We start from the raw sequence: 22104 nt of genomic DNA, 5'->3' as shown, positions 1-22104 counted from the left end.
GAAGACTTTATTAAAATAAAAGTTTTCCAATATAGTTCCAAAGACCTCTACATAGTTTTCAACCCCGGCTGATATACTTCTTTACAAATATGAAGTTTACCTTAGATATCAATACTAATAAGTTTTACTATACTGACACTTCGTACCCAACTTATAAAATATCAGAGTACATAAATTCAATCTTTTGTTTCTTTGAAAATTGCTTTTACTCTCCAGGACAGCCTCAATTAAAAAAGGTACTTTCATGAGACAGTTTCTTACAGTGAAAAGAGGAACATTCAATACAATTTTCTACATAACCTAAAACTGCACTTTTTAAGTAATAAACACCATACCCGTAGTTCCATTTTATGCCATGGCTGTTTTTTGGGATTGATACTATAAATCTTATTTTTCCGGGCCATTTCAACATAAGCTTCATGTCCTTGCCGAAAGTAGTAAACCTAAAAAGTCAAGTCACAATTTTAAAACTTGAATGTTTCCTTTAATCCAAGATGCAAGATATCAGCTAAAACTGCAAAGAGAGAATTTAATATCCTTTCAAAAGAAATTCTTATATTTTAATATTTTTTCCTTTTCTTCAAATTGTCCAAATGTCATGTAATCAACAAAGTGTTCTAAATAACATTACTTTGGTTATACACCAAGAGATAAAATAAGCAGTTTTTTGGTTTTGTTTCACTGTTTTATTTTTGGATTCAGAATAAGTTGACCAATGCTGTATAACAAAAGTTGTAACTTGGAGTCACGATCAGCTTATCATTCATGTATTTTGGTAGCAAGTGGTTTGTACATATGCAGTAAACTCCGAAATGAAAAATTATTTTTATATATCTTTTATCCTTACAAAGAGAGCAAAGCATGTATTTATCCTCATTTTATGGAGTTCACATTTAAGTGACACCTGATTATTATTCTATAGAACTGGTACTTGACGTAGTAGTCTGACACTATGTATTCTTACCACTATAAAAAAATAGGAGCTTTTTTAAAAAAAAAAAATACTATTAAAATTTTTACAAATGCTATTAAGTTCTTGGTAATATTCTGGGATATCCATTAGTCTACATACTTATATTCTATTTATTAATATCACTATTACTCGAGTTGTTTGAAATTTCATAGGAATAATGCTGAATAATGAGACCTTGTCTAAGCATCAACAATTAAAAACACAACTTAAACATTTTGAAAGAAAATTATTCAATAAGGATTTACACATTTAGTCATCTTGAAATATAAATTTGACTAGATTAAATATAATTTAATCAAGCATCTTTTTGATGCTCAAGGATCTGTCATGCTCTATCAATGTACTAAATTACAAAAATGTTGAAATGTTCTGTCTCTACAAGTCTTAAGTAGGGGCCCTAAAAGAATTTTTTCCAGCTGTTCTTTAGTTACTCTTGCAAAAAAACTGTTTTTGTTTTCTTTTTTTTACTGTCAACTGTCACTTGCTACTTTCTACTACTAATTAGTATGGTTTGCTAAAGAAGCTCATATTATACTTAATTTATTACTGCCAATCTACTGGATACCAGAGGACTCTGTTTCTTAACACTTACGTATAAAATAATATATGAATGCTGGACTACGAATTTTGATCTAAGGTCTTACATTTCCATTTCAAATTCATAAGCACATAGTCCAAAATGATGACCGATCACATTTTCTTAAAAATGAAATATTTCTGACTCCAATACATTTTTAAAAAGATCTAATAAATTATAAACATTGTATTTAAATGAAAACTTATGAAATAAAACTAAATAAAGTGCTGAATTGCATTCTTCCCTTAACATGTCATATATTTAAGCCGCCTTATGCTATGAAAAATCTATTTTTAGAAAGAAAAAGAAAATTGGCAATAGAAGCCTTATTAAAAAAATACTAGTTTTTAAAATGCCAATAAGATTTCTATCTTCTTCCGATATATAGTTTTGCTATTGCAATATTTAAAGTGGCAAGTGGCCTCAAAAAAAGATTAGAGCTTTCCTCCTAATTATACTTTTTCCATACATAGCTATAAACATATAAAATGAGATATTTTATGAAACTGCTGTTTTTTACAGTTTCAAGAGCTATTTTAAAAAGCTTAAATATACTTCAAAGAAACAAAGATTGTTTTTAAAAGTACCTCATCACCCATCTGTGGCACAAATGGACATCTTCGGGGAATAGTATCTGTAATCCATGTTGATGGTAACCATTCTTCTAATGTCAAACCATTTTCTGTTAGTTCTCCTACAGCCAATCTCTAGGATTTTAGAACATTATAAAGTAATATTATCACAAAAGTATTCATCTCTCAATCTGTCCTTTAAAACACCTATAGAGACGCCTGGGTGGTGGATTCAGTTAAGCATCTGACTCTTGGTTTTGGCTCAGGATGTGAGCTCAGGATCATGAGCTCCATGTCAGGCTCCATGCTCAGCATGGAGTCCACGTAAGACTCTCTCCTGCCCCTCTCTGCTGTGCTTTCTCTCTCTCACAAATAAATAAATCTTCAATAAAATAAAGTAACTATAAAGGTAGTTAAATAAAGGGTGAAGGAGATTATTGAACAAAAGTATATATTAAGTGTTTTAAAAACCCTTATTCTGGGAAGATGGCAGCAAGTGGCATTATAGTCATTCAATCTTCCCAAATCACCACATAAAAAAAGAACAAGATAAACCAAACTTTACAGACAACATTCAGAACAAGACTAGGTAAACAAGATATCCTCCTAAATCCCAAAATATAAACTCTGTGTAATCTCTCTCTCAAAATCCTATCAGTTTTATCAATATTTCATGTAATAAACCAAGCCATTATTCAAGTTCTTTTTTTTTAAATCATAGTCATGCCTTGTCAGAAAGAACTAAGTTATTTTCATAAGGGCTGAGTAGTGGATAATACAGAAGGCTGTTTCAGTGAGGTGGGCATTATACTTATACAAAGCCCAGGAATATTTTCTCCCCTTTCTCACACCTGGTTCACAATATATGAATTATGTATGTGTATGTGTGTGTGTGTGTATATATATATATATACACACACACACACATACACATATAAAAACAAAGGTTTCTGGTTAAACAAATGGATGAATAAAGTTCCCAAGTACCAATATGGGGAAAATTACAGAAAAAAAAAAAAAAAAATCCAGGTTTGGGAAGGAAAGTAAAAAACATAAGTTTTATACATATTTACCTCTCTCTCTCTCTCTCTATATATATATATATATCTATATATAGATATATATGTATCTCAATAGTGAGAGGTATGCACTAGCAGGTATATATTCCTGCTAAACACAACTTGTTTCTCATTCAAACATATCAGGAGCACTCTCTTTGAAGATTAAGGGAGAGGTAAATGGCTTGGTATTTGCTTTATGTGAGACAGGTACACTGGAGAATTTTAGTCAAAAGAATGACAGAATCTGACTTTTAAAAGGATCACTCTGGATGCCTCAGAGCAGGGATTTGCAGATTATGGCCCATGGTTCAAGTCCCACTGCTTCATTACTTTTATAAGTCAAATTTCATTGGAACACAGCCATATCCATTCATTTATATATTGTGTATGGCTGCTCTCAAGCTACAACAGCGGAGTAGTGGGCCCCAGAAAAAGTTTCTTGCTCCATACTTTGAGAACCTAGGGATAAAAGGGTGGAAGCAGGATGACAGATAGAAGGCTTACTGCAGTAATACAACCTAAGAGTTTATAGTGGCTCACATTACTGTGATAGCAGAAGTGGCAAACAAAACAAAACAAAAACAAAAAACACCCAAATCCCAAAAAAATCCTCAGGTGCTGAATATAGCTAGAAGATAGAGACACAAAAAGCCCCTTATGTACTGGATGTAGAATATGCGGGAAAAAGAGAAATTAAGGAGAACACTACAGTTTTGATGTAAACAGCTAAAAGAGTTGTCAATGTGAGAAGAGAAGGGCTGGAGAAGACCAGAGGGGAAAACATAGAATATAAATTTTGTATTATGTTACTTTGATAAGTCAGAGGATATCTGAAAAGTTAATTTATCCATACTGAACACACATTATTACATGATAGAGTTAGAGCCATAGATTTCCAGTTTCTTACATTAAGGTTTTGAGTTAAAGTATATTTGAAAAAGGTTTCCTTCAACTTAAAAAAAAGAAGGTAGGAAAGTCTGAAAATTGTTAATTCCAGCCTCAGTATGGGCTGTTAATTTCAGCAAATATTTCTCCTCACAGGGAGAAAATACCTTGACTGAAATAGCTAACAACTCAAATGGAATCAAGTTAACTATGAAACAGGAATGATCATATTTCTAACTCTAAGACTACGGTACAGCACGGCCATTTCAGAATGATACTAGTCCCCAGTAATTCTTGGGAAATCTAGAATTTTGGGTTAAAGTAAATTTCTATCACTTAGTACTTAGATAAAATGCATTGAATATTCCTCAAAATTTCAGCCTCATATTTTGGAACTTTTTAAAATTTTGGAGATACAAGAAATTGATTCATTTCTATTCATGGAAAGTCTTCTAGGTCTACCTCACATTTTGCTCATTCTGGAAGCCTTACCTGAAACTCTAAGAAAATGTCCTTATTTGATCTCTGAATTCCCATCTTTAAAATTAATCTAGTAATTAAACATATTAGATAATGTGATATTTCACTCACTGTTTTGAAAAAAAAAAAAAACTATTCTTATACTTCTTTTTATCCATTGAATTGGTTTATAAACGTTAGCATCCAAAAAAATTTATTGGCCTGGTTTCTAGAGTTCCTAACAGTATAATGAACATATATCAGATATTGAGATTACTGCATCTCTGGAGATTTTTTTTTTTTTTTTTTTTTTTTTTTTAAGAAAGAGTGTGAGTTAGCAGGCAGGGAGAGGCAGAGGGAGAGGAAATATCTTAAACAGGGTCCATGCCTGCCCCACTGCAGACCTGGACGTGAGGCTCAATCTCCCCACCCTGAGATCACAACCTTCCCAAAATCAAGAGTCAGACACTTAACCAGACTGAGTCACCCAAATGACCCTGGAGAATTCAATTTTTTAGTAAGCATTTTTTGTATTTGCCTTACTGCTTGTGCTTAATTAATTTGAATATAATTAGTCATATGGAAAATATCTTCATCTTTTCATATATGCAGTAAATATTAATTAACAGGATCTCTCAGTTACTTTCTATGCATAAGAAGAGAAATACTGTGTTTGTTTGGGGTAACAAGACAACTAAGGAATAAGAAAAATTCTATCTACTATTAGATTCATTGGTGGACTAATACCAAACTGTAGATACTAAAACCAAATAAAAGGAAATAGTCTATAATATCCTTACACTTTATGATCTTTAAAGTTTGTCCCTCATAAATTTAGTGGTATACAGATCCTACTGTAATCTTCTAACAAAATGGTGAAATTAAAATATGCCAAATAGTAACAGTGGATCCAAATGTGGCATTGCATGAAGAAGTGCAAGGTGTTAGCTTGTATGCAATTATCAAATCGAGGAATTAGGTGAAGTAAACTGCACTCTTGGGACAAAGTTATGTTCTCACAGGGACTTAAAATACTGTAAACCTTAAAAGTTCATCAAAACTGTCTTGAGCTAATGGAAAAAAAAAGGTTTGTTAGCCAGATATAGGGCTAAGTCAGTTTTCTTAACCAATCTATGTACCATAAAAAATAATGGGTTAACCTACTTTTATCATCACTGACAACACAGAAAAATGTTGGCATATGTGTGATATTCTCTTTGGTAAATCTTTCCGAAACAAAAGCAAAGGAGATAAAAGAATAGTAGCTGTGGAGTCCAAATTAAAGTAATTCATAATTATAAGCTGAAACAAATAAGTGCTCAAGTGAAACAGATAAAATAAACACTTAAAACAGATGTATTCTTAAATTTTTCAAAGCTCTCTGGAGATAAAGACCTTCTTAGATTCCCTAGTATTTAATTCTACATTTGACAACTTATGTTTAATTCTAAAAATGAGAGATTAAAAAAAAATCTTCCTTATGTTTATTTAACCAAATATACTTTCCATTTATAGTCTCTTGGGGAATAGAAAAACATCTCTTATATTTCACTTACTTCAGAGCAAAAGTGTAATAGCTCTTATTTTTTAAAAGAATCTCATTTCCATAAAAGCTGACAGATCTTATTTTCGTAACATTTATTTCTTACGTTCTCTGATCTGTCTCAAATTATCCACAGACTAAAGATGAAGTAATCAAACCAATACTACTATTGACCTAAGGACCATCTAATTATGGCTCACATGCTCTGTAAATTAATGAAAGCTTGTTAACAACAATAGTGTCCTCCTTTAGATTCATACTTATATTTTGGTCAACTATGACAAGTTCTGCCATTTTTATTCCAGGTGATGTGCACTCTCTAAGCTTTTTGGTTATTTTCAGCAAAAGTAATTAATAAGGATGGTTAAAAAGTAAAGGGCAGAAGATGAATAAACTGGATGTTTTATAACATTGTTTTTTTAAATACACAAATGAATAAATCCTACCAGATCACAAAAAAAAAACACCTGCTCATATTATAAGATTAAATGCTCAATATTTATGTATTTATGTATGTATATACTTATATTTTTATGTAATCTCTAAACCCAATGTGGGGCTTGAATTACAACCCCTAGATCAAGATTCACATGCCCTACTGACTGAGCCAGCCAGGTGCCCTAAATGCTCAATATTTAGGATATGGTAATTCTATAAGTAAATATTCTCACATGCTAAACATTTAAAGCTTGAGTAAATTAGATGTTTTGTTATAGTATATTTTATTACTGTGTAACTTCTGAGTTTTTTTCACTACTACTTGCTGGTATACCTCAACAACGTTTATATTCATCAACAGCACTTCTAAAATGAGTGCTTTTGTTCTCATAGAACACAACTGATTTTTTTTTTTTTTTTTTTAAAAACACCTTTTGTTTTCTTTCTTTGGGCTTCTTTTTCTTTGGTGATATTTGTCCATCTTTTTCTTCATTTACTTTTTTCCTTTCCTTTTTAATCTGTTTTTGCTTCTGTTTTTCAGATTCTTCTTCTTCATCTGAACTGCTTTCTGCTTTCTTGGTTTTATGCTTAGGAATTTTCTTTGGTGGTTGCAGATTAATTCCTGCATCTGCTGTCCAGTCAGAATAATCACTAGAGTAGTCACTAGAAGGCAAAAATGCATTTAAAAAATATACACACAAGGTAAGACTTTGTTTTATAAAAACGTAAAGAAAGACCACAATAAAGAATGATAGAATACATATTAAATTAACTAAAAATACTAACTAAATTAACTAAAAATATTTCCCTTTCAACTCCTCATCTTCTAAACAGTTTCTTAAATTATGTAGGCTTAACTTACTTAAATATCTGAAAAAAGTTTTCTAAGATAAATAAGCCTATAGCTTTAATTGAAACAATGAACTTAAGTGTTTTCTAAGATTTTATTTTTTTAAAATATTTTATTTATTTATTCATGAGAAACAGAGAGAGAAGCAGAGACATAGGCAGAGGGAGAAGCAGGCTCCAGGCAGGGAGCTCGCTGTGGGACTTGATCTCTGGACTTGGGATCACGACCCGAGCCAAAGGCAGACACTCAACTGCTGAGCCACCCAGGCATCCCATCTTCTAAGATTTTAATATTAATATTAATTTCTGAGTGCTGCATATGTTCAAAATATTTTAAGGGCAAACGAAAATAAGGAGCAGAGGGTCACCTTCTTCAATTCTAGCATCAGTACAAAGATAGTCTGAGATACTACAAGACATATCAATATTGAGAAAGAGGCATAGGGATTACTTTTCTGAGAGGAGGTGGGAGCTCCTGACCAGAGGAACTCCAATGGTACAGCACTGCTGCCATAACCAGAGCTGGATATTAAATGGGGACTGTCAGAAGTGTTTCAGCCCAGTAGGAAGGCTGCTTGCAAATTTTACTCAGTATCTACATATACGTTAGGTACATCCTATGCTTCAAAGAATGCCATGATTCTTAAAAAAAAAAAAAAAACAGGCTTCATTATATATCACTACCATGTCTACATTTCAGTTTACCTTCAAAAAGATCTAAGTTTAAAAAAAAAAAAAGATCTAAGTTTTATTGAATTGACATTGTTGCAAAATAAAGAACCCAGTTATGTTACCTTCTGTTCTAATTTTAGTACATGAGAATATTACTTGATTTTGTACAATTTTAAGATAAAAATAAAAATGCCTTGAAAAAATCTAAGTTATACTATGTTAAAATCAATAATTAGTTCTCCTATACTTAGTGCTATATGGCCTTATTCCTCTTTAAAGATTAACACTGAAAGGACAGATTATTCTGGAGTTTTATTATACTACTATTATGTCTTATCCCTGTCTTGAATGTCCGTGGTAGGTAACTACGAATACTCCCTAAGAATAATCATCACAGGTAAAAATCAAATAATTAAGGTGCTGTCCAGTGTGATTTCATGACTTCATTTTAATTTGAAAATGACTTTAAGAACTTAATTTAAAAAATATTGTCAGACACTATACTAGATGCATGAGAATGCATCCACACAGCAAACATCTATCCAAGAATAAACTGTCCTCAACTTATGAGCATTTATTCATACTAACTCTAGCCATGGTCACTATAAATGGCACCTGCTAAATATTCACAGCTGCTACTCTCTGGAGCACTCACCACTAACAGAAAGTCTTCTGATGCTAGCACAGATCTAACTACAAACCACAGGACCCATGTTCTTTACAGCTACCTCCCATCTGCAGAAGCCACTAATGCTCTATGTGTCTCATAGTTTGAGATACTCTACTTCCATTACTGAGCCAAAAGAAAGTGATTTTTCTTTACTGCCCTGTTTCAAATATAGAAAACTACTAGACACAACTATGGGTATGTGCATATCATTACTGGGAGTCACTGTTCTGGGAACAGGAAAGCCTTTGATTCTAACAGTGATATAAGGAATTCCTAGAACCTCTATCTCTTGGGTTTCTTTGGCAATTTTAAGAGCTACTGCTGATAGGGCATAAGTGTAAAGAGTTAAGTATATTCACCATTTCCAAAGGCTGTATTTTCTTGCTACTACGACTTTACAAGGTCAGCAAAGATCATCTGCCTTGTAACAATGTGGATCACCAGTATATATACAGAAGATAAAGGAATCCTCACTTACATAGTCAAATGGCATAGGAATAACAACAGGAAAAGGAAAGCTTACTCTTATTGCTGAAAGAAATAATTACCATTCAACAAATTATACTACATAGAATAGTTAATTCTACAAGATCTCTTTACTTTTATAATTTAATGCTTGAATACTTCTCAAAACAGTAATGAAATTAATTTGTGATTCAGTATTACAAATAATAGTATTCAGAAGATAAATTATCAATTAAGAAGAAAAGGTCAAAAGCATCATTTTATAGATCTAGTTGCAATAACCAACATTTTTTACTTACTAGATAAAACATGTCAGAAAGAAAATCTCCTAAATTTTGGACAACTACAAAAAGATCTCTGAAGAAGAACCAACTTTAAACTCAAAGAGATTTTGAAATGTGTTGCTGATAAAAAAAGAATTTTCAGCTTTCTAAAGATTTTACAGGTGGAGAAATAGAAACAATTACCTAGAACTGCCATCACTATGCCATGCTCTCTCTTCCTCTTCAGATGTTCCACCACTGACAGCAACAACCTCACCTTCCTAAGAAATATTTAATACATATTTTATTGTATATTTTTACAAAACAGCAGTCTAGGATTATTAGAAAGTATCAGTGATATCTAATAGTACCAATCATATTAGGATATTTACAATAATTAAAACTCAATTTTAAAGAGTTATGAAACAGATCTTATATTTTGATACAATTATTAAATGTATCAAAATCATAAAACGTATCCAGTGAAAAAATGTATCCAATGAAATAATACCTATTAATATTGGATTCAGAACAATCAGCTGATTAACATATTTTCTTTGCTGTTGTTTTTTATGCCTCAATATATCTTTTAGATTGGATTTTATCATATTCTATAGATAACAATGGGAATCAATTTTTTACTTTTTGAGTCTTTTTAAAATCTTAGTTTTCCTACAGAATTTTTGAGAAACTTAAATTAGGAGTTTACATTTTATTTATTGACATCATCATTATTAAAAGTAGCTTTATTACATACAAAAAAGAATATTTCAACTTTGGTATTATTTTATCCAAATGGCAGAGGATTAAAAACTACCCAAATACTGTTTCTCTTTATTAAATATTCTTGACTTAACATAAGATATTCTAGTGAAGCCATTTCCTTTATTTATAAAAATTGTTTTTCAGGGTCACAAGATCTTATTCCATTTCTCCCTTGCTCAAGTAAAATTTTACACTCCAATAAAAACAAGACCTCAAATTAAGCTTTTACTATATTACACAGAAACTATTCTAAGCATGTATATCCATCACAAAACACTATTGGTGATAGGGAGCAGTTACTTAAATAAAAGAAATTAAAGCTTAAAAAAGTTAAGAAATTTGCCGTGGGCAGCACAATTAATGAACTAAGCTACTCCAAAGCTTAGACTACTCTCTACAAGAATGGTTCAATGTTATTACTTGCTGGGCACAATCAGAATTCTTCAAAATGACAATGAAATATATTACTTTATTAATTAAAACAGCATATCTTTTGAGCAAAGTTTTCTCTTTTCAATGTTTTAATAATGAAGAATGTGTATTACACACAGCTATTTCACAAAGTTCTGAGAACTAAGCAAATACAGAAAGATCAGAACCCAGTAGTAAATTTTATTCAGCAAATTTAATCTCTGCTCAATAGGAAAAAAAATTTTAAAAAGTGATTTGATTATTCCCGTCTTTACTGTATATTACTTCTTTAAAGGGAGAGAAAAGAAGTGTACTTCTATATTCTTAGTATAAAATTAAGAGGTACTATACAGAAGTATAAACTATTTGAAAAAACCCAGGATTCTTTCCATTAATTAATATAATGTGCCCAAAATGATATTCTGTTCTCAATGTACTCCTCTAGAAATTTATTCAATTGTTCTAAAAGGATGTTAAAATATAAGCAAATTAGTTTTGAAGACAAATGAAGGATTTAGTTAACTTTTTAATAAATGTACCTGGAACTACATAAGGTTCTAATAAGCTAAATCATATCTATTTTATAGAAACATATTATTAAAGAAACATATTAAATCTTTCAAAAACAAACATTTTATAGAGGTAAATAGTTCACATACATTTTATGTGTATATCTAAACTGTCATGTACCAAATTTATATTATTAGGCTATTTGGTCTTTTACCAGATTGGACATATCATTTTGACCCAGCCATCCTAGGACCTAAAGCCACTGGGGATTAAACTTTTCAACTGAAGTTAACATACTCTTAGTTTCAGTTTTATTGCCATGCCTACAGAAAATTCACTCGGAGAATTTCCATATATGTCTAACATTGCTTCATAAACATATAGTAGTCAACAAGATCATAGAATCCTTGACCTAACTCGGGGAGAAGGTGATCAGGAAAGCAGGGAGGGACAGGGAGATGTTGTTAAGTACTTAATAAAATTAAGTTGTGATTGGCAAATTGATTGCCATTGTTGAAAGAATTTATAATTTAGTAGGAACAGGATATATATGGAAAGAATTACATATAAGGAAAATTTAAAATAAATCGAAAAGGTCATAAACTGTTAGATCAAAACTGAAGCAAAATTATCAAATAAATGTCTGTTAGTAAAAATAGTTACAGACTAGAGCTTCGTGGTACTATTTTGAAAGCTTGGCTTTAGAGTAAAAGGAAGGTGGGTTTAACTCCTGCTCTATCATTTAATAGTTAGGTACACAGATAATCTAAACATCTTTGAACCTCATACATAAAATAGGAATCATTTATATGCATTTATTTTGTGAATATCAGATTATGAAAATGTATGCCATGCCTGGAACATACATAATGTCTTCAGTAGGTGGAAACTATCACTATCATTTTAAGACCTAGAAATACACTATCTTTGAGTTACATCTATTTATTTACAAATAAATCAATGAATACAAACAGTCACACTAAAAAAAATAAATTAAACTGGAAACAAATTTATGTATGTGCTGAGATCTTACATCTGAAGAACTAGTGCCATTTTCTATCTCTTCTGAAGGTCTAGGAGTCTCCTCCAAAGCAGATCTTGTGCGATAATTGTGTTGATTTGCCTGCTGCCGCTTGGATTCTCCAAGATCCAAGAAATGCTCATGAGCATGATTCTGGAAAAAGTAAATTAAATTTATTTAAAGTAGGATTAAAGAGCATGCTTTTTGTGTTCAGAAGTTGTATATTTTTTAATTATAAAAAAATCCAGTCATATTTAAGATAGTCACATAAGTAGACTACAGTACCAATTCAAATATTTTAACACTGCCTTAAGTTAAATCACAAGTTTGTGATATCTGAAATTCACTTGGTTTAATAAGTTATAAATTTTATTTTTTCTGATTAGGTGATACAGACTAAAGGGTTTGTAATTCTAATTCTCCTGTACCCACCTAAACCTAGAGAACAGATACAGAGGACCATGTGTTATGAGGCATATCTTAACAGGCAGAGGCAAAACAGAAATCAAAATGATGATCACAAAACTACTCTGCCACTATGGGCAAGGACACCAGGTGGATGGCTCTCTCTCTTCTGCTGCAGAATCAATGTAGTAGATGAGAACATAACTAACAATAACATAACCAAAAAAGTTAATAAAGTCAAACATGGTGACAGAGATGAAAAAACTCAATGAACTGAAGAATTCACACCTGAAAAAAAAAAAAAACTGTGTGTGTATATATTAAAAAAAAAAAAAACCTACTTCCAAAAAAGACTTATCAGATTTATATATACAATATATCATAAATACACATCATTCAATAAGAAAATCTTTAAAGTGACAGAAAATAACTTTGTACCTTTAACTATATCCTCACTTTTTTTTCTTCTCATTAAACTTTGTTTCAATGGGTCTCAAAATTCTGTGACAGATTTCTGGCCAAGTTGTTTCCATTAAAAAGTACTGATTGACTGACTGATTTACTTATTATTTTAAAGACTTATTTATTTTAGAGAGAGAGCACGAGTGGGAGGAGGAGGAAGAGAGAATCTCAAGCAGACTACACTCAGCAAAGAGCCGAACTCAGGGTTAGAACTCACAACCCCAGGGGATCCCTGGGTGGCTCAGCGGTTTAGCGCCTGACTTTGGCCCCGGTTGTGATCCTGGAGTCCCAGGATCAAGACCCACATCGAGCTCCCTGCATGGAGCCTGCTTCTCTCTGTGTCTGTGTTTCTGCCTCTCTCTCTCTGTGTGTGTTTGTGTCTCTCTCATAAATAAATTAAAAAAAAAAAGAACCCCAAATTGCTTTTTTACAAAAAAAAAGATCTCACAACGCTGAGATCACGATGAGCCAAAAGCAAGAGTAAGACACTGAACTGATTGTGCCACCCAGGCCACTAAAAAGTACTGATTTAAGAACTATTTACCTTAAAATTGCTGCACACTCACACAAACCAAATGGTACACAAAAGATTCTTTCCTTTAAGGTTTTAAAATGCATTATTAACATTAAACATTTTCTTAATATTAAACTTAAATGGCACTTCTACCACTGATTAAAACAGGGTGGAGGTATAGATAATATTCATTTAGCTTTCTGAGCAGACTTGGTAACCTTGCCAGGTTCTGTAGCCTTCCTGTCCACTGCTCTTTTTATACCCATAGTAACTGTCTTATGTCATGAAGAGCCAAATGACCCTGAGGAGGACAGTCACAGAAGCTCTCAAAACACATGTGCCTGCCAGGAACTATATCAACTATGGCAGCATCAACAAATTTCAAGAATTCAGGACTTTCAGCTTACTCCCAAAACAGCAATCAATCTTCTCCTCTGGCTCAGCATACTTGTAAGCAATGTGAAGCTGTGTGACAATTCAGCACAGGTGTATACCCAGCACTGATTTGGCCTGGATGACTCAAGATAATAACCTGAGCTGCGAAGCCAACTGCTTCCATTGGTGGGTTATTTTTGCTGTCACAGCCATAATGCCATGGCAAGCATCTTTTATAAACAGTTCTTGACACAAAAGTCCACATTAGTCCCAGGAAGAGCTTCACTCAAAGCTTCATAGTGCACGCATTTCAACCAACTTTACTACAATTTTAATGGTGACTGGAGCAAAGGTGACCACCACGCCAGGTTTGAACATACCAGCCTCCACTTGGCCCACAGCAACACCACCAATATCACCCAATTTTGTGAACATCATGGAGGGGCAAGCACAAACATCTGTCAGTTGGAGGAGTTGGTGGCAAGATGTCAAAACTGTTCACAACTCAAGCAGCACGGTTCCATTGGCACTGTCATCTTTACAGGTAACTCTCCATCCCTTGAACCAATGCACGTTAGCATTTGCTTCTAGCACGTACCATTCCAACCAGAAATAGACACAAATGCTACTGTGTGGAAATATAGTCAATTTTCTTAATATAGGTGCTGATCCTTAAAGATTTCCTCGTATTTCTCCTTTTGGTTGTGGGGTGCTCAACAGAATTCATTTTGTTAACAGCAAATAAGTATAAAGTTAGTCAAGTTTATGCTCATTTGCAGTGACTCTCTTTTTCTGTCCAGAAACTTTTAGAATGTTGTTTTAAATTTTTTCAAATGTTTCTTACTATAATGTGCTTAGTTGAGGTTTTAAAATTTTTAAATTCTAGATTATTTTTTCCTTATTTATCCTATTTGACACACCATGCCTTTTCTTATATATCCTCTTTGGCATAACAGCCAGAGGTTGATTTTGGGAAAATTCTGATTATTTTTTCAACTCTTTCCTTCCTCTGTATTTTCTCTTCTTCAAATATTCATTAAATACTGCATATACTACTACTTCTAATCTGTGTGCTCTCTCTACATATATCCTCATACATAATATATAAATTTATGATTGCTTTTTACACTTCTCTTATCCTTTCCATCATTTCTTCCCTTTTTTTTTTTTTAAAGATTTTAAGATTCATGAAGATTCACACACAGAGAGAAAGAGAGAGAGAGAGAGAGAAAGAGAGAGAGAGAGAGGCAGAGACATAGGCAGAGGGAGAAGCAGGCTCCATGCAGGGAGCCCAATGTGGGACTCAATCCCAGGACCCCAGGACCATGCCCTGGGCCAAAGGCAGGCGCTAAACCGCTGAGCCACCCAGGGATCCCCCATTTCTTCCCTTGGGAAGAAAGAACTCTGGGAGAGTACTTCCACTTGGCATTCCAGCTTACTAATTCATTTTTCAGTGTCTTTCATTCTTCTAGTCAAGTCATCCAATGAGTTCTCTATTTCAATAACAATGTTTTATCCCAATCTATCTAATATCTAGTATCTCCAGAACTGCTTTTTCTTACATGTTCCAATATCCCCTCCTAGCTCTAAAAATATGCTATTTCAAATATATGTACTATGCATACCATTAGTTTCCCTGTGTTAGTCATGTAAGTCCATCTACAATGTGGTTTTGTTCCTCCCATCATGGTCTGTCTTCACAAGTGTGTTAAGGTGCTAATATTGCACTGAGGAGTAGGGGAAAAAAAGCAAAAATCTAGGTCTTGCTTTGTATTTCTAAAAAAGATTCTGGATGTGCACTTTAGGACCTATATAATACTGCAATCTGAGTTCAACCATTCCCTGTTCCTCCATCCACTTCCACTCTCCAGTTCCTTTTCTGAAATTAGTCTTGTACTAGAACCCTGCTTTCCCCCTTCAGCCTTACTCCTGTCTAAAACAGCTACTAGTAATAGCCAAGTGAAATAAAACACATCTTCACATACAAGGACATAAAATTCACTCCACCTAGATTTTCTCTAAAAGGATTACTGGAAGGTTTTCTAATTTTGGGAAATACGTAACAGTGTAAGAGGAAATACTGCTCAACTATAATCATAAATTTTGAGTAATATGTGAAGAATGTAATATACTCTGCTTCTTTCATTTAAAATAAATATATTTACCTAAAACTCAAATTCATTTAATTAAAAATTGCTATCTGTCCCATTTTGTAAAGATTTTCCCTCAATTTTATATTTCTTTAGGATAAATTCCAAGTCAAAAAACATTAATGTTTTTGATGCCTTCATAAACAACACAGTGGAAGGGAAAGCTGGTTGTCACCAACATCTGTTCTCCTCTTTCTGCACAAGAAAAATGTTCTTTGTAAGGATTTCATGTGACTAAAAATCTGGCCAATGGCATATCTGGCAAAATGTTGCAGAGCAACTTCACAGAACATTCCTCAAGACAGTGTATATACCCTTTGCACTTTCCTTATTTATTTGATCCTCCATCCTTCAGCCTTCAATGAGAAAGCTGACATCTTGAGGCATGAGTTCCAATTCACACATAAGAGAATCAGAAAAATGAAAGAGCTTCAGTTCTCAACAACAAGGTCATCATACTAGGCCTGGACCAACTGACTGAGGCTTTTACATCAGAGATCAATATTATATCCATTACATACATTTTTTTAAGTCACTGTAATTTTGGGACCAAACCTACTGCTAATAATCATATTACTACTATTATTTTAAGTTTCCTAAACAGTTTTTGTATTACTTTATACTTCCCACCTGCATAGTATCTGTTATTATTAGAAGAAAAAAAAACACTGCAACGGAGATGAAAAAAATGCCCGTTTCATAATTTGTACACCTTCATGTTTGTTTTCAAACCTTTATCTTCATAAAATTTGAAAAACAAAAAATGAAGTCATAAACATTACTGTTCTACTTGTTTTTTTCACTTAAAAATACATCATGAACATTTCTCTAAGGCAGTGGAGTTCTATCTCATTTTGTTAAATAGTTGTATAATATTCCATGAGTATACAGATATGACAGCCTACCCAGCCTACCCCTCTTCTACCAATGGACTCTAAAGTTATTCTAATTGTTGCAAACTATAAATATCTAGTATACAGACAAACATATGTACAGACATTCACATCAGTACTTTTCTATAAAAAAATACTCTGGAGAAAAGTACTAATATAGGATTAAAAGCAAGCATATTCTTTTAATTTTAATAGATATCACTATACTCCATCCAAAAAACAGTGGAAGCAATACAAACTCTCACCATCATTACAAGAGTTTATATCCCCATATCCTTGGATTCTAAGCAAAGGATCCAGAAAAGGTTATGCTTCTTAGCCACCATAAAAAAAAAAAAAACAACCACCAACCAACTACAACAAAGAAAACCCCAGAAAGTGAGAGATTACCTCAAATTATATTAATAGGAAGTTTTGTGGGGCCCTACTGATCCCGGGGTAGGATACCGTTAATAAAGGAAAATATAAAATAATACTCGAGTCCTTTAAAAACAAGAGTCACAAAATAAAAAAAAAAGTTCTAGAAAAGGACACTAATATTCAGGTTACGGAACCCATACAGAAAAAAGAGAACAAAGCAGAGTCAAGAAACCAGTTACTTTTTGTTTAGATCATTGCTTAGATGGGGACTTATAAATGAAAAGGTGTTCTGTAAGTCTAGCTTGATTCTGAAGCTTTCAAACTACTGGTGGTTTAAAAAAGAAAAGGCATGGAAGAATGAATAATAATGATTCCTTGACAGTCAAGGAAATAAACACTCCTCTTTCCCAGATTAGGACATATACCAACTGAAATCCACTGGATACAAAAGTTTTTCCACAGTAGGATAACAGAGAAGCCAACAAGGCAAATAGGAACAGCTTGCTTTTTTTCGTAGAGGAAATGAGATTATTTATAGATACAGAGCTGACTTACCTATGGTAACAGGTATAAAATAGAAAACCAAAAAACAAAACCAAAAAACTGTTTTTAGAATACGTGCAACCAATGGCAGAGCTAAAAAAAAAAAAAAAAAAAAAAAAAACTTGCTTTGGCTTATGATCTAACTTATTACATTTAATAGGCACATAACAATCGGCATTTGGGGAAAAGGTATACTAGAAGGCAGTAAAATAAAAAAATTTAAAGTGGTAACAGATAATCTAAAGAGATAATTAAGAATTGACTATATTAACTTTATTCCATTATTCTTTTTACAATGTTAACATTTTTAATTACAAAGGAGCCTTAAAGCAATCACTATACTTATGAAGCATAAAAGTAATTACTATTTACCTTTGCCACAGTGGGTATTTTATTTTCTTTTGGAACAGTGAGGTGTTTTCTTTTCTCTTCTGATCTGTAAGTTTTTATTTCTTCTTCTCCCTTTGCAGTTCTCCATTCTTCTTGCCTACTGAAAGAGAATTAAAAGCCACACGTTAATCTAGAATTTTTACAACTGATTTCACTCTGAAAGGCACATTCAGTATCAGAAAGGGAATGCTACTCGTGATGTTTTCTTTTCACACAGAGCATGTGATAAAGATTTCGGAGTTTAAATGAGTAGATCATGAGCTCAACATGTGGCATTAAATGACTGGAATACCAGAAAGACTGTCTGTCTACCTGAACTTGATACTACTGCTTCTGTTTATGGTCTCTGGCAAATAAAGTATTTAGTTCTGGGAACATGGTTATTCCTAAGATAACTGCTCCAAGGGTTAGAAATTGGATTTATTTTTTTAAAATTATGTCAGTATAGGGCCAATCTCTCATGCCATACTGATAGCTGGAATCTTAAAAAAAGAGGCACAAGAACACCTTGAGGTTGAACTAATATAACTCCCTAACGCCCTGAAAGAACTATATTCTTTCCAACGAAAAGCAGATCTGGCCTCAGCTACAGAAAAAACTTCAACTCATTCCAGGCACTGAGCTGAAAGTGAGCAACAGAAAAAGTTGAGGAACATTAATTGTGAACTTTAATTTCATGGAACCTGAACTTACAAGGGCAAGAGAATTTTTTTTACTTTAATTTCTTATAACTTTAAAGTTTTTGACCTGCAGGGGTATTTAATCTTTGAACTTTAATTTTTCCCTGAAGATTTCAGTTGGAAGGGAGTTAATATTCAAACTTGGAAGAACTCTACAATGTCGGTATTTTATTACTAGAGTACATTAATGTCATTTCACTTAATTGCAGAATCTTTAACACAGCTGGTAATAATTCTGAATGGAAAATAAAACGAGTCATTTAAATCCATAAAAAAAATGGCCTTGATTTAATTTTTTGTTTCATCTTAATTTCTTATTCTTTTTTAATTAAACTTTTTATTGGAATAACTATAGACTCACAACAATTTTAAGAAATAACAGATATTCGGGATCTCTCGGTGGCGCAGCGGTTTGGCGCCTGCCTTTGGCCCAGGGCGCGATCCTGGAGACCTGGGATCGAATCCCACATCGGGCTCCCGGTGCATGGAGCCTGCTTCTCCCTCTGCCTATGTCTCTGCCTCTCTCTCTTTCTCGTGACTATCATAAATAAATAAAAAAATTAAAAAAAAAAAAAGAAAGAAATAACAGAAATTCCTTGCCCTTTACTCAGTTTTCCCCAATAGTAGCATTGCAAAACTATAATAAAATACCACAACCCAGATGTTAACATTGATACAACCCACCAATACTATTCAGATTCCCTAGTTTTACTTCTACTGTGTTTGTGTAGTTTGTGTATTTAGTTCTATTCACACTCATCAATGTGCACGTTTGTATATCCATTACCCCAGTTAAGATATAGAATATTTCCATCACCACAAAGATCCCTTGTGTGTACTTTTCATAATGATATTCTCACCTTTCTTTCTTCCCCCTCAACTTCTCCTCTCCCCAAGGTTTAGCAATCACTAATCTGTTCTCTACCTCTATAGGTATTTTAAGAACAGTCCATAAAGTATGTAAACCTTTTTTCTCATTCAGCATAATTTCCTCGAGATTCATTCAACCTGTTGTATCAATAGGTTATTCCCTTTTATTGCAGAGTAGCACTCCACAGTGTGGATATAGCTAATCTGTTTAACCATGCACTCATAAAGGACATCTTGGTTGTTTCTAGGTATTGGCTATTACAAATAAAGCTGCTATACACTTATGTACAGATTTTTCTGTGAACATAAGTTATTTCTTTGGGATAAATGCCCGAGTGCAATCACTGGATATTATAGTAGTCCCACATTTAAGTTTTTAAAAAAGTGAAAAAACTGTTTTCTAGAGTTGCCACAATATTTTATTTCCACCATGCATGAGTGATACAGTTTCTCCACACCCTCCTAAGCAATGGGTGATGTTACTGTATTTTGGCCATTCTTATAGATATATAGAGATTATTTCCTTCTGATTTTAATTTGTATTTCAATAACAGTAATGATGTTAAGTATCTTTTCATGTACTTATTTCCCATCTGCATATCTTCTTTGAAGACATGTCTGTTCAAGTCTTTTGCCCATTATCTGACTGGATTGTTTTATTTACTGTTGAGTTCTAAGAGTTCTTTATATATATATTTTTATTTTTTTTATTTTATTTACTTTATTTTTTTTAATTTATTTTTTATTAGTGTTCAATTTACCAACATACAGAATAACCCCCAGTGCCCATCACCCATTCACTCCCACCCCCTGCCCTCCTCCCCTTCTACCACCCCTAGTTCGTTTCCCAGAGTTAGCAGTCTTTACATTCTGTCTCCCTTTCTGATATTTCCCACACATTTTTTCTCCCTTCCCTTATATTCCCTTTCACTATTATTTATATTCCCCACATGAATGAGAACATATAATGTTTGTCCTTCTCCGACTGACTTACTTCACTCAGCATAATACCCTCCAGGAGTTCTTTACATATTACAGATAATAGTCTTTCATTGGAATCTAACTGATGTGAATGGACTTAATTTTAATTAATGTAATGATAGGTCTGACCCACTTAAGAGCCTTCAAGGGGCAAACTGTAAAAGGTCAATGAGGGGGACATAACCCAGGAAGATTCTTTTTTTTTTTTCTTTTCTTTTTTTTTTAAAGATTTTATTCATTTATTCATGAGAGACACACACAGAGAGAGAGAGAGGCAGAGACACACAGGCAGAGGGAGAAGCAGGTTTCTTGCAGGGAGCCCAACATGGGACTCAATCCCCGGACTGGGATCATGCCGTGAGTCGAAGGCAGAAGCTCAACCGCTGTGCCACCCAGGCATCCCCCCAGGAAGATTCTCAAAGTAAGAGTACCAAGTATTTGGGGCAAAGCTTCAGGAAGGTCAAATATCCTTTGAAGTTATGGTCATAGCCCTACTTGACCACTGGCTCAATGGTCAAGCTCAATGAAAAAGGGATAAAAAGTAAAGAACATATGGAGAGAAACATCTCCCCTCCCCCCTTCTGTTTCCTTCCACATATGGGGGGCGGGGACCTTCACCATCAACTAGCAACCCACTCCTGGCCTCTTTTAAACTCTTTACTCATTCTCTCCAGGAGGAAGAAGTGAACTAATTAGTGTGCTCTGGAAGGAAAAACTAGTTTAGTATGGTGGCCTAGTCCTATGCCCTCATTTGCAATGTTTACATTCTGTTCTGCATTTTTAAGACCCAAGCCCCACTGCCTCACGTGGGGAGAAATACTGTGACCCAGTGGCTACCTGTGTTTGGGATTCAGGACTAGGAACACACTTTCATGCAGATAAAAGCCACATCCTTCACAGTTGTATCAATAACATAAAGTGCCATTCTGATTTCATATCTCATTCTTTTGTATTTTCAGTTACTTTGGAACCATTGTTAAGAAGGGTGTTACTTACCACACCCTCTTCAAACCATAACATTAGAATTAAAATGTGGACAAAAATCCAACTAAAAATATATTATGGGAGTTAATTTTTTATTTTATTTTATTTTTTAAAGATTTTATTTATTTATTCATGAGAGACACAGAGAGAGAGGGAGAGGCAGAGACACAGGCAGAGAGAGAAGCAGGCGCTAAAACGCTGAGCCACCCAGGGATCCCCAGTTAATTTTTTATTAAGGACATCTGGGTATACTTGTTATCAGCTAAAGTTATTGTTCAAACTTATACTTTATTTGTATAGTTCCTAAATCCTAACACAAATCTTAAGTACTGTCCAATCAAATAGCATAACCTATATAAACAT

At 33.3% G+C, this 22104-nt stretch overlaps 1 protein-coding gene across 5 annotated transcripts in view; it reads right to left on the bottom strand.

Annotated features, from left to right (window-relative positions):
• PHIP (PHIP subunit of CUL4-Ring ligase complex) overlaps positions 1-22104 on the bottom strand; it is a 131716-nt gene that overhangs the window by 33383 nt on the left and 76229 nt on the right. For 4 of the 5 annotated variants that reach the window (XM_072832280.1, XM_072832275.1, XM_072832276.1 and 1 more), the window contains 6 exons: positions 18209-18326; positions 12147-12287; positions 9632-9708; positions 6940-7171; positions 2138-2257; positions 336-443 (listed from right to left, as the gene is read on the bottom strand). In XM_072832280.1, coding sequence (XP_072688381.1) covers positions 336-443; positions 2138-2257; positions 6940-7171; positions 9632-9708; positions 12147-12287; positions 18209-18326 — 796 coding nt within the window. The remainder of the gene's footprint in view (positions 1-335; positions 444-2137; positions 2258-6939; positions 7172-9631; positions 9709-12146; positions 12288-18208; positions 18327-22104) is intronic. The other variant, XM_072832277.1, reaches the window with a different exon arrangement.

This window comes from Canis lupus, chromosome 7 (genome assembly GCF_048164855.1).
Source record: "Canis lupus baileyi chromosome 7, mCanLup2.hap1, whole genome shotgun sequence".
Taxonomy (NCBI): Eukaryota; Metazoa; Chordata; class Mammalia; order Carnivora; family Canidae; genus Canis; species Canis lupus.
Note: the sequence above shows the minus strand (reverse complement) of the source record. Positions and strands in the feature narration are given on the sequence as shown.